We start from the raw sequence: 13,184 nt of genomic DNA, 5'->3' as shown, positions 1-13,184 counted from the left end.
ATATTACAGAGTTATCTGCACTTGCGGGTAGGTATTGATTGTGACGTCATGTGTTTGAGAGTGTAACGTCATACGTTTATTTAGGAGAAAACGATGTGAGTTGCGCTCACAAAATAATTACGTAACAATCGATACCTACCCACAAGGGAGCTAACTCTGTAATATGCAAAGACGGAATATAGAGCATCCGGCGTATTTTAGAGGTCCTTATATATAATAGTTTCTAGTTTCAAACTGAGACTTGGCCATTTTTGGCTCATGACCATGTGTTGTTTCAGTAACAATATTGATAATGCACCCTGTAGTGGAATATTCCTCAAGATTTATAGGAACAAAACTAGTGTGATCTTTGGGGTGAAATACTGTGTGACGGTTTTAAATTTTGTGTAGTTCACATGTATGTATATTAAAAGATTGGCATTACTGAGTGCTTTATGACAAAAAGAACTTGATTTATCGTGACCAAACTTCAATTTGCTGTCAATGTGTATGAGATACACTTGTCAGCCTTTCCATATATATATCCTGATGTATGTCTGGAAGTTCCAGACATCTTCCTGATAGGTGTCGAAACCAAAGCTGACGTAACATTTGTCTTCCTCTTACAGGTGCCAATACGAACCTGAACTGTACAGACTACAAAGGCAATATAATCCAGGATGGGAAGACGTTCCAGCCAACCAAAGACATGTGTCAGACGTGTCGGTGTGACAACGGGTTCCCCATCATGTGTCACTCCGTCAAGTGTGCCCCGCCGACCACGCCCTGTAACTGGAAACCGCTTATCGACCAGTGCTGCAAGTTTGAGTGTCCAGAGACGAACGTGATCGGAGGGGGAGATAACTCTGTCAACAGTACTAAACCTGTAGATAATGAGGTGGACGGTAAGTATGAAAGGAGATAAATATTGATAGTACTAATCTCTTAGATAATGAGATGGGTGGTAATTAAATTAAAAGGAGAAATGAAATTAAAATTGAACTGTCGTCTTGGAGGCCAATTTATACCCCCCCTCACTTTGTAATTTCAAAAATAGCATAATTCTAAAAAAAAAGTGGATATATATTGTGCAGACATAAATTATGCACATCTATATTGTATGAGGATTATTGCCACCAAATATCATTGGAATTCCGGCAGTTGTAAAGGAGCTGTATCTGTATTACCATTCTGTAACAAAGGGGCATAACTCTCAAAAAAAAGCGAGGGATTAGACGTATATTGTTATGACATAGATTACACACATCTACCACTGTATAACGATTATTGCCACCATGTTTCGTTGATATCCCTCTGGCAGTTTAGAAGGAGTAATTGGTCTGTCGTTGTATCTACAGATGGACAGACGGAGACAACCTGAATCCAGTAGACGTATAAACCCCTAACTTTGTTGTGAGGGTTATAATGTAAGCCTGTAGATACATGCTTTGCAATGGATGATAGATATAGGGAAAATGGCTCTGGACAGTCCCAAACATTTTGATAATAAGCTGCATGGAAAGATGGTGATGACTGTTGTAAATAAGATTTTAGATACATGGAGTATAAGGAAAAAGGGAGATAATTGTCAAAAATTAATATACCAAGCCTTGACAAAGGTGTTAAAGATAATTGTCAAAAATTAATATACCAAGCCTTGACAAAAGTGTTAAAGATACACTTTTTGAAATTGTGGGAAGAAAGATAATTCAGTATTCAGTCAGCTAATTCAGTATTCAGTCAGCTGTACGTACAAAAATATAGCTTTATAGTCCCCAGGAAATTAAATAGTGGCGGAAGGGTTTTACTGGGAGATCCATTTTCACTTTAGTATGATCTCTGGTTTGATCAGATATGATTCAATATCTTACATTTACGCAACATCAAATCCCTAGCATCAAAGTTCACTTGGCCTTTTAGCGTATAGGTTATGATGTAAAAAAGCCAGGTGAGATATGTTATACAGGTGATAATGAGGACTAAGAGTTGGTGTGAGGTCTGGTGTCAAACATCTTGTTACTGTGGTCTATGACCTTTTCATCAAACTGTCAGCGAGCATGCAAATACATGTACATCTATACATTTGATATACTTTAGGATACAACAGTCATTTTGATATATTGTGAAGGAGCCTCTCACATCAGGCTTGACACTTAAATTATTTTTCATGGAAATTTCTTGTATTTTCTCAATGGATTTAGAAATTGAGAAAATCTTGTATAAATTTTAGAAAATTTCATCAAAGCATATCACGAAGTATTCAGGTATACATTGTTTTTGAGACAAACATAACATCAAATACTACCCTGACAAGTCATATATTTCAGGTCAAGCATATAGCACCCAAAAAGAAAAATCAAATAGGGACCGGGAAAATAAAAATGGTGTTTAAGTTTCTAAATCATAATAAAAAAAAAATTAAAACAAAGAAAGACATATCAATAGTGAAGATTAAAGAAAGTTAACAAAATATTTTGTCACTATGTACGTAATGCTAGGTTTACACTATGTTCCCGGCTACCACGGTAGCCCCGTTTGGCCGAAACGTGGTGCGCTGTGGAATTTTGGCTATATTTGTCTGTGTATTCAAGTTGAACTAGGTCTTGTGAAGTTTTGCCACGGTATTTTACGGATTACGTGGTGGACCGTGGATATAGGGGAAAGTGCTGTTCCCGGAAGTTAAAGATACACTACGGCTATAGCACGGTCTATCAAGGATACCACTACGTTCTCTCTAGGCCTGTTACGATATGATGAGATCTACTACGTTTTACACGTTTTGATCAAGCTCCGAGACTTTTTTCACGGTCCGCCAAGGCTCACTAGGGATGAAAGTCTGATGCCGGGCTTTTTTGGAGCAAATGAAACAATATTTATTGCCGAAAATGACTTTCAAACACGTTTTGATTACAAAATTATAATTAATATAGCCAAGTGTTTCTACGCAAATAGTTTTTTTTTTCTGTAATGGTTCTCACCTAATCTGCCTTTTGCAATAATAGCCTTGGTATAATTTTATGGTTTAAATGTGTTTGATAATGACTATTTCTATTCATTAATACAAATAACTCCATGAAGTAGCAAATATGTACCAGGTCAGACAATGATACTCCATCATATATATCTTGCAACGTAAGACCGTAGTAAGACGCAACACGTCATATCATGTCGGGCTTTCAACCGCTACAAGCCATGATGTGCCTTTACAGAACGCATCGAAATGGCTATCTTTCACCTTGGCTTAAAGATAATTGTCAAAAATTAATATACCAAGCCTTGACAAAGGTGTTAAAGATACACTTTTTGAAATTGTGGGAAGAAAGATAATTCAGTATTCAGTCAGCTGTACGTACAAAATATAGCTTTGTAGTCCCCAGGAAATTAAATAGTGGTGGAAGGGTTTTACTGGGAGATCCATTTTCACTTTAGTATGATCTCTGGTTTGATCAGATATGATTCAATATCTTACATTTACGCAACATCAAATCCCTAGCATCAAAATTCACTTCACCTTTTAGCGTATAGGTTATGTCTGATATGTAAAAAAGCCAGGTGAGATGTGTTATATAGGTGTATACGCGATAATAAGGACTAACACTTGGTGTGAGGTCTGGTGTCAAACATCTTGTTACTGTGGTCTATGACCTTTTCATCAAACTGTAAACAAGCATGCAAATACATGTACATCTATACATTTGATATACTTTAGGATTCGACAGTCATTTTGATAAATGGTGAAGGAGCCTCTCACATCAGGCTTGACACTTAAATTATTTTTCATGGAAATTTCTTGTATTTTCTCCATGGATTTAGAAATTAAGGAAATCTTGTATAAATTTTAGAAAATTTCATCAAAGCATATCACGAAGATTTCAGGTATACATTGTTTTTGAGGCAAACATAACATCAAATACTACCCTGACAAGTCATATATTTCAGGTCAAGCATATAGCACCCAAAAAGAAAAATCAAATAGGGACCGGGAAAATAAAATGGTGTTTAAGTTTCTAAATAAAAAAATAAAAAAACGAAGAAAGACATATCAGTAGTGATGATTAAGGAAAGTTAACAAAATATTTGTCACTATGTAAGTAAGAAAGTCATGATCGTATGTGTCATGTTGAAGAGACCAGAATTATAATTGCGACATGTAAAAGGTGAACTAGCATATTGTCTTGATTTAGTCTCTTTATTTTGTGTAGAGTGAATTTATAGTTCTTGGAGGCATGATATCAAAAAACACTTCAAGAGAAAAAAAATATATTTGTCATTTGAGATGGAAGAATAAACATTTTTTAAAGCAGTTGGATAGCCAGGTTATATCAGTCACATGACTACCATAAAAACTCATGTAACTTGCGCACCAGTGTACTTTGCGCAGGCACTTTTTGGGGCTGAAAATGCTGAAAAAACTCTACTATCTGTATATTTTGCACACCAAAAAAGTTGCGGGAAAATGATGTCCAGGGAGCCACAAAATCGATGTATAAAAGTGGCAATTTCAATGCAAAATATTCCCATTAAATACTTGACTACTTGCACAATCAAGTGTTGTATTTAGAAGAAATAATATAGTAAAATTACATTGTGTTTGTTTTCTTTTATTGGCCATTGTAACCTGAAACTGAAATATCTTGTAGATGTCCAAAACATCGGCGGTCCGCTGTACTCTATGCGCATGTCAATGTCTTGAGATATAACGCATGAATAGTTATCAGAAATATTTGAAAAGATTATAATCTAGTCACTTAAAATTGTGACAACAAGTAATAAGTGTGTTTGAGATAATTACCAGTCAGTCACCATTAAATTCTTGGATGAAATTGAAATCAAGACATCGTGGTCATAACTTAACACTTTAATTAGCCTTAGATAATCAACTGTAGTAGGTGAGGCATTGTTTTTACAATCATCCATAGCATTTCTTATATGAAAGGCTACCATAACAGAGCGGTACCTCAACATTCACAGATCGTCAGCCCCTCAGAATGGACAGATATTTTCCCGTAAAATTTTTAAACCTCCTCTATCAATGTAACTTGCGCACCCCCAACTTCAGATTTTATTTTTGCACAGAAAAAATGTGCATTTTACACAAGTTTTTACGGTAATTCACTAATTGTATGTCTAAATTACAGAGGCATCGTCAGACAGCATCACCACTCTGGGGCTCCGCCTGGTGGCCAGTACTGTCACGTCTTTCCTGGTGCTAGCCCTCCTTCTCTTCATGGTCCATCGACTTCGTCAGCGGCGACTCATGATCGCCATGAGACGTATGTATTAAAATATGACATTTTCTGAACTGAAGTTAATACGGACAATCAGATTACATAATTCTAATTTGGCCTTATTTTATTGTCATGACCTCAGTACTAGACTTGACCTTGATTGATGTGATCACACAAATTTGTACAGTGTCATTAGTAATGTGTGAATTAATTCATTATATTCTAAAAATAACTTCATTTACTAGATAAATACATGATATATATAACTAAATTAGAATCCAGTACAGTATATATATATATACATTATATCATATGCATGTTATTAATGTTGTAGATATTGAAAGTTTAAACTTTATTAATTCTGAAGGCTTTCTCAGAGTTAAAAATTTACTTCCGAAGAAAAAAAGAATAAGGCTTTGGCCATTGGTATTAAAAGAGTTAAAAATGACAAATGTTATGATTTCTGACTTGATCAAATGATCAGGTTTGGCTCTAATGTAATTATCACCACTTATATATATTTTTCCCCAGGTTACCAAGACAACCATCTGGAGCAGATGGAGGATGCTGAGGATAGGGTGATCCCTGAGTACTGGCTCCAATGTCCTCCGTACGAAGATCCCCCACCCCCGTACACCCCACCCAAGCCTGACCCTCGTATAACCCCTCGCGAGGCACCCCCACCTTACGAGGAAATACCCAGTAATAACAATCATATTCACATGACAACCATTACCCAGAATACACCACAACAACAGACTGATCAGGCGGAACAGGAAACGCATACAAACGTCGGTCATATGAATCATGAACGTCAGGCTTCAGACAGGATACAGGATGCCCTCAACACCGAGTTATTACAAAGTCTTCGTTTCCGTCAGCAAATGTTGTCCCGAAGCAGTTCAGAGGAGTCTATAGATCTATCGGTACCAAGTCATAGAGCACGTTACATCCGCAAATCTAATTCAGCCGTTAATGCCAGGGGCCTTTGTGATGGTAACAGAACAGGGGAAGGTAACTCTGATCTGAACAGTCAGCATCCCGGCGTTCTTGGGGGAACTTGCAGGGTAGGCCACAGTAACAGCTTTGCTGTTCCCCCATCCACGTCCTGTGGATACGATACAGTACCGTGGCATAGAACTGGCTACAGTCTCCCTAAGTCGTCTTCCAATACAGCAGTTACAAGGTCTAGGAATGGACACCAGGAACGTCCTATTAGAAGGTCACGTTCCAGTCACATAAAACAGTGTTCATATAGAGGTACGTTGACGCGGGAGCCACGCGGGCCAGACGATCTGTGTAGGCTGGAGGAAATGTCTCTTGAAATGTACAATAATAATTTAGAGAGTAACAATAACATGACTGCAGATGGTGAAACGTTGCCATTCAATCCGCCATCGGATGGACGAAATGTTGCTGATATCACAGACACGTTGGAAGGCTATGTTCCACCATCTTTTCAGGATCAAACTGACAGCAGAACTGGAGCATCTTCTTCCACAAAGAAGAAGTCATCGTCTAAACACCAGAGATATAGTTCTCTTCCTTCAAACATTTGTACAGATACACACATGCATGTTAGTGCTAGTGTGGGGCATGTTCGTAGTAGTTCGCACGACAGTGCTGGAAATGGACCCCAAGTTAGAGATCCCTGTCCCATATTACCTAGTGTACGTGATAGTGAAATGATGACATTGTCTACCGATAGGTACGGTAGGGGACAGTGTGATAATATAGATAGAAATGAACTGATGATGTTTCCTTCTCCGATGAGGCCACAGAGTCTAGAACAACTACATCATCCTGGCCATCCATATAACATTACAGATATCTCAACAATATCTGAATCTGGATTATCGGGATGTGATACCACAATTCAACAACAACCTACACAGCAACAGCAGAACTTACAGGACTTACAAGCTCTTAGGGAACTCAGACTATCAAATCTGTTACGTAGTCCCGAGAGTGGCCCCGTTGATATCGCTAACTCTCCTCCATCACCCATACAGGCTATGCCAATTCAGAACGCGGCTATGCCTCGTTCAAGCTCTATAGTGTCGGATGTTTCAATGTTTTCTGTTTGTTCGGAGACTGGAGAGAAAAAACTTTCTCAGATCACTGGTCAGGCATTAAGGAATGATGCCCAGTATCCGGAAAATTCTTTTGGAGGACGCCCAGCACTGTCCGTGTTTTCAGGGGCAGATAACTCAATATCTGCAAACAGAGCAGATCAGGAGGCCAGAAACAGTACTCCCAGTAGAAATGTAACAAGCACGAGATCTCTCCCTTGTGAAGCTATTGCTGATAATCAGAATGGTAATGTCTCGGAAAATGGTAAATACCGATCTGATACATGTACAGGAAGTTCAACATGTGATAGAAAAGACCGCAGTTCAGACAGTTTTAATCACAGGAAAGACAATAAACAGAAATCTAGTCGAGAGAGTCGACAACCACATGTAAAATTACGACACAAAAATAAACATAGGACACACAGATCGTCATCGGGTAGTTGTTCGTCGGGTAGTAAAAAACGACATTCGCTGACCTCAGATTCACCTTCAGAGTCCACTGCCAATGTACGACCTTTGCCAAGGTCAAGGTCAGAGGTAAAACACTCTGATGACCTTTCTGCTCTAAGAAAGCAATATAAAATGAAAAGGGGAGACTCGGAATATGGACAGGCTCCGCCCCCTTTTGTACATAATCCTCATTTGTTCCGTGGGGAACCTGGTTATGTAGCAAATTCTCCCGGAGCCAATAATTGGGGCGAAGTTTCTGGACTGTATGCTGTAACAAGTATTATGGATGATGTGCGACACTCAAAATCAAAATCGAAATCGAACGCTGTCAACAAATCAGGAAGCGGAAGCAACAAACTACAGAAGTCCCCAACTGACTCTAGTCTGTTTTGTCCAACAAATGTAGCATTTGTGAAAAAGAAAGTGAAATCTAGTAAGCGAAGTCGCCAAAGCAATACTTCTGATCAAAGATCTCCAAATATCAAAATTAGTGGTTATTCTCTGGCTGGTAGCAAAGTCCCAAGCAGTGATTTGGACATTGAGTTGTCTCCCATGCGAGAACTCTCCAACAAGGGAATGAAATTCAAAGATGCAGGTGTCATTTTGGATAATCAAAATGAAATTGTATCGGAGTCTAGGTCAAATTTAGATAATAACAATTTTAGTATATAAATGTATGCAAAGAAATCCAAGCAGACTTTTAAGGGCAAATGTACATGTATTATGATCAGTTAGAACATGCAGATTTTGAATTGCTTTTGCTTTTGAGCAGTGAACAAAAATCCACAAAATTTGAGACACAGTACATTACTGTAAACTAACACTTTTGCAAAAAGAAAAAAAAAACAATTTAATTCTAGATTTTCATTTCAACTTAATTTTGAGGAGATGAACTTTTGTGGATTTAAATGTTTCATTAAAATACATATACCTCTTGATATGATTTTGGTAAATATTAGTGCAAAGAGTAATTTCTATTGAGAAGTTACCTTGATGGCGAAAGTATTGGTACGTAAATCACAAAATTAAGTTGGTTATACAGTGAAATTTTATTACCTTCAAAAATGAAAATATGTATTTTGTGTTAGTATTCAAATTCAGAAAGATACTAGCTAGCATTCAGTTTACATAATTTATATCCAAATTTAAGAATGGAATTTTTAGACACAAATTGCTGTCTGAATGATGTGATATCTGTACTCGATGATACACTGCCAGTAATTACGATTTTTATTGAATTAAAAAATCACTCTATAGATGTATCATATATTTCCATATTTGCTCTCATTATCTGTTTGAATGTAAAAAAATATAACCTGAGTATTTCCATTTTAATTCTTAAATTTTGATTACCTTTTAAGTTTAATTTGTTGCAATTAATTATAACCTCATTTATTGAATCTCAGAAGGAAAATACAATGATGTTGGGTTTTTTTCATTGATTTAATATAAGCTGTTCACATGTGTTTCTGTATGTCTTTAATCTTAATGATGACAATGCAAGTTAAAAACATTCATGTCAATGTTCATGTATCAAAAAAGAATATTACAGAGTAAAAAAATTCCTTTAAATTGTTTGCAGATGCCCCTCTGTATATGTATGTCAGCCATTGTTTCTAAGGTACTAGACGGCTGCTTTTCTTTTTTCGTAGTACAGTTGTAAGTTTATAGTTTCATTATCTCATCATGAGTTTTTTTAACTTGTATTGTCAGCTTTAACGTAGATAAAAGTTATGAGAATAGAAAGGTTCAGTTATCATCAAGAGCTGTTAAAGTCAAATCAAACAAATTATATACTGTATTTATATTTGTTGAATTATTGGCAAAAATCACATTTAGGATACCTGTCAAGAGGATTAGAATATATACATGAATACAAATTAAGAGCGCTGATCAAATTCTTCTACAACCATTGTAGGGGAGGCAACTCTGAAAGTCTAAATAAAAGTGAAGCTTCTCAAGAATATAAAACCATTGTGAGAGAAAACTATTGTAAATTAAGATCTTCATAAATTATAATTTATTTCTAAAAATTTGAGCAAAAAAAGTAAATATAAATTCAAAAAGTTGTTTGCAAGACATTCAGTAATTTTGTTTTCTAGATGTTTTGGAAAAGAAGAAAAAGCTGATATCCTTTATATTTCACATATTTTTGTTTGTATTAAACTTACATCGCTCAGGACAGCTGTTAAGATTAAGGTTCCTTTTATAGACTTACGTACGCTTATATGATAGATCTTTTAATAAGATCATTATTGTTTTAAACAATTTTTTTCATATGGTATTTAAAATGATTTTGATGTGTTTAACATTGATTGTTTTATTTTCATGATAATCCGTTTTTACCGCAGGTAATTTTAGGTACTAACAGATATTGTTTGAATCTCGGGTTATATTATATATTGTTATGAGTGTGTACAAGTACAGTGTATAGTGTGAATACTGTGATATCTTAATGTAATTAGGATGTTGGAAATACGGTAATGACTGTATGGATATATGTATGTAAGGAAATAATTACCATGGTCCATTATTGTGTTGTGTTGCATTTATATCAAATGTTTGGTTTACTCAATTTTAAAACTCATTCACCCCTAAAACACATTTGAACTCTTCTTATACAATGGCTAGAACATTTAGTACAGTCCATATACATTTTCAGGGGTACAATGGCTAGAACATTTAGTACAGTCCATTATACATTTTCATGGGAACAATGACTAGAACATTTAGTACAGTCCATTATACATTTTCAGGGGTGAAGGTTTTGAGGCATGATTTTGTTCTGCTACTAAGTGTCTCTTATATGTTTCTAAAGGGAGATAATCATGTCCTTTCAAGTACTGTAAATACACATTCAAACCTGTCTATAAAGACTATCCAAGCAACCATGAAAAATGATATTTATAGCCAAGTGGTCTTTATGCACAGGGAAGATTGTGTGAAAATGGTCATTTGGGACCCTGAGAATGTGGTCTTATTAAGCAGAAGGTCTTTATACAGAGGTTAATCATTTGACTATACTTACCCAGGTATTTCTGTGGTAAGTAAATTTATCTGTTGAATTTTGTACTAAATTATAACTTCTATGGCCATTTTTGTTCATGCAGAACAACTGATTGGACCTCTAGTTGTAAATATGATTATATCAAGTATAAATTCTGAAGGACATGTGAATTTTCCTTAGAAGTAATACAGGCCTTGGAAATCATGAAATCATCAGGTCCATCTTTATTTCATTGACCTACAATTAGGTCCAACAAATTCAATCATATTATTGAAAAATTAAACACATTTGTTGAATCAGTGGGGAAATCTCGACAAGAACCTATGAATATGGTTTACTGAACATGACTAGTCCTTGCCCAATGTTGGCCTATCATCATGGCCTCTTGACTTTGACTTTTAACTAAATATTATATACCTTGTACATGTAAATGGAAATTTCCATTGGTCACAAACATAAATAGGTAATAATATCAATAGTTGATTTGTTAAGCAATATTAGTGAGAATACGGTTGGAAAGATACCTATAAGCACAAATGCACAAACTCATTCACCCTTGAAAACACATATAGAAATCAAAGACTAGACTAGTCCATTATGAAATTTCAGGGGTGTATAAGTTAATAATTATCACCATTTACATACCTTTGGATAAAAGATTCATTATTGAGGGAGGCATTCAAAATCATAATCACAATCAAGCATTATCATACTGTATACAAGGATAATTTTTCGCCTTTGAATATTTTCGCTAAGTCATCTAGCTTTCAAAGTGTTATCATTTTCGCAGTGTACATGTACATTTATAGCCTTAGCCACATGTCAAAAATTGAAGTTGTTCGCACATGGATATATTTGCAGAGATCCTTATGGAAGTGAAATAAAATAAAACCTCCACACCGCCAATTAATTCCACTTTTACTTATTGAGACATCCCCTGGTATTTTACTGATAAACAGTGTTACAGAGAGCTGTTAATGGTACGGTGTTATTGATTAAAGTTAGCATTACTTAAAGGCCCACTACCTTTCCGAAACGGCTTTTAATTTTTAAAATGGGAATGTAAAACAAGACCGATATTTTTGTAGAGTCTTAAAAATGATTAACCTACCGTTAATACTACATTTATCATCACCTTCTGAACGATTTGATTAAGATGAATAAAATGTTTATTTTCATAACGCGGGTCGTATTATGTTTCCCGCCATCGTCCTAAATACCGCGCGGTAGTTGACTATCACTGCGCCAGACGGCAAAACAGCGAATTGACTCTCCACTGTTTTCATATATTAGGCAGGAAATCTTGCATATGTTTTGTGTCGTAACCTTATTTTAGGTCATCGGTATGCATTTTCTGATTTTATTAATGTTTTTTAAGAAACCTTTATATTTTGCTTCGGAAAGGTAGTGGGCCTTTAAACAATAGAAATTATTGTTGTTTATTGACAGAAGAATAAATTGTCCTTAGGGGATTACCAACACTTATCTATTTACATGTAAATGAGTATTAACATCAAATTACACATGTATTAGGACATAAATAATTGTTATGTTTTCTTCATTCTGATCCATGAGTTACTTCCCTTTATATCTCTATCAGTACTGACAGGAAAAGCAAAGGGAATTAACTCTAATTTATCAGAATGTGTTTTCTTTGAAAGATGGATGAATGATTATTGTTGTATGTTGTGATTGAAAATATGTAACAGCCTCATACATTATCATGAAATCTGAGTTTCTAAGTCAAGTTATTTACAAACAATTTCTAATGCTTATACAATGTTGTGAAGCTGGTTATATTTACAAGTCCCTGTGTATCAGTGTAGTATATATATAGTTTGTTGTTTGTATGCCAGAACTTTTACCTTCTACATGTATTGCTATTAAAGCAATCTGTATCCCAGACCAGTTGTTGTCTTCTTTGTCATCAAATGCCTTCCATTCAAACAATATTGTTCACAGGAGAAGAACTATCAAATTACTGCATACAGAGTTACTTCCCTTCATTTCACTCGGTCAGTATAGTCGGTCAGTAATGACAATCACAGGTGTCTGAGAATTAGTAACGGATTTGACCTGCCAGAGTGCCCATTGACCATTTTTAGACGTTTAAGGTGTCTAGATAAAATAAAATTAGTAAAAATCGTATTCTTCATAGTACTATACAGTTGTTGTCTTTTGCCTTCCGTTAGATAAGCTTTCTGGTCATACAGAGTTATGGAAAGTAACTGTTTGATATATCAGATTTATATCGTTTTTTGTCAAATGCAGAATAGGAATAGAAATACTTTTCAGTTGGTGGGCTATTCAAATTGCCTTTCGTCCGTGGTCCGTCGTCCTTCCTTCCGTCCGTTAACAATTCTTGTTACCGCTATTTTTCAGAAAGTGTTGAAGTGATCTGTCTAAAATTTTACATGCAGTTTCCCTAGGGCCCTAGTTGTGCAT

At 35.6% G+C, this 13,184-nt stretch overlaps 1 protein-coding gene across 1 annotated transcript in view; it reads left to right on the top strand.

Annotated features, from left to right (window-relative positions):
* LOC138331470 (uncharacterized) overlaps window positions 1-12,642 on the top strand; it is a 33,023-nt gene extending 20,381 nt beyond the window's left edge. Inside the window, exons 2-4 of the mRNA XM_069279120.1 lie at window positions 609-884; window positions 5,118-5,252; window positions 5,739-12,642. Of these exons, the coding sequence (XP_069135221.1) occupies window positions 609-884; window positions 5,118-5,252; window positions 5,739-8,404 (3,077 nt within the window). The 3' untranslated portion in view covers window positions 8,405-12,642. The remainder of the gene's footprint in view (window positions 1-608; window positions 885-5,117; window positions 5,253-5,738) is intronic.
* The last annotated feature ends 542 nt before the right edge of the window (window positions 12,643-13,184 follow it).

The sequence above is a fragment of the Argopecten irradians genome, chromosome 9 (genome assembly GCF_041381155.1).
Source record: "Argopecten irradians isolate NY chromosome 9, Ai_NY, whole genome shotgun sequence".
Classification (NCBI taxonomy): domain Eukaryota; kingdom Metazoa; phylum Mollusca; class Bivalvia; order Pectinida; family Pectinidae; genus Argopecten; species Argopecten irradians.
Note: the sequence above shows the minus strand (reverse complement) of the source record. Positions and strands in the feature narration are given on the sequence as shown.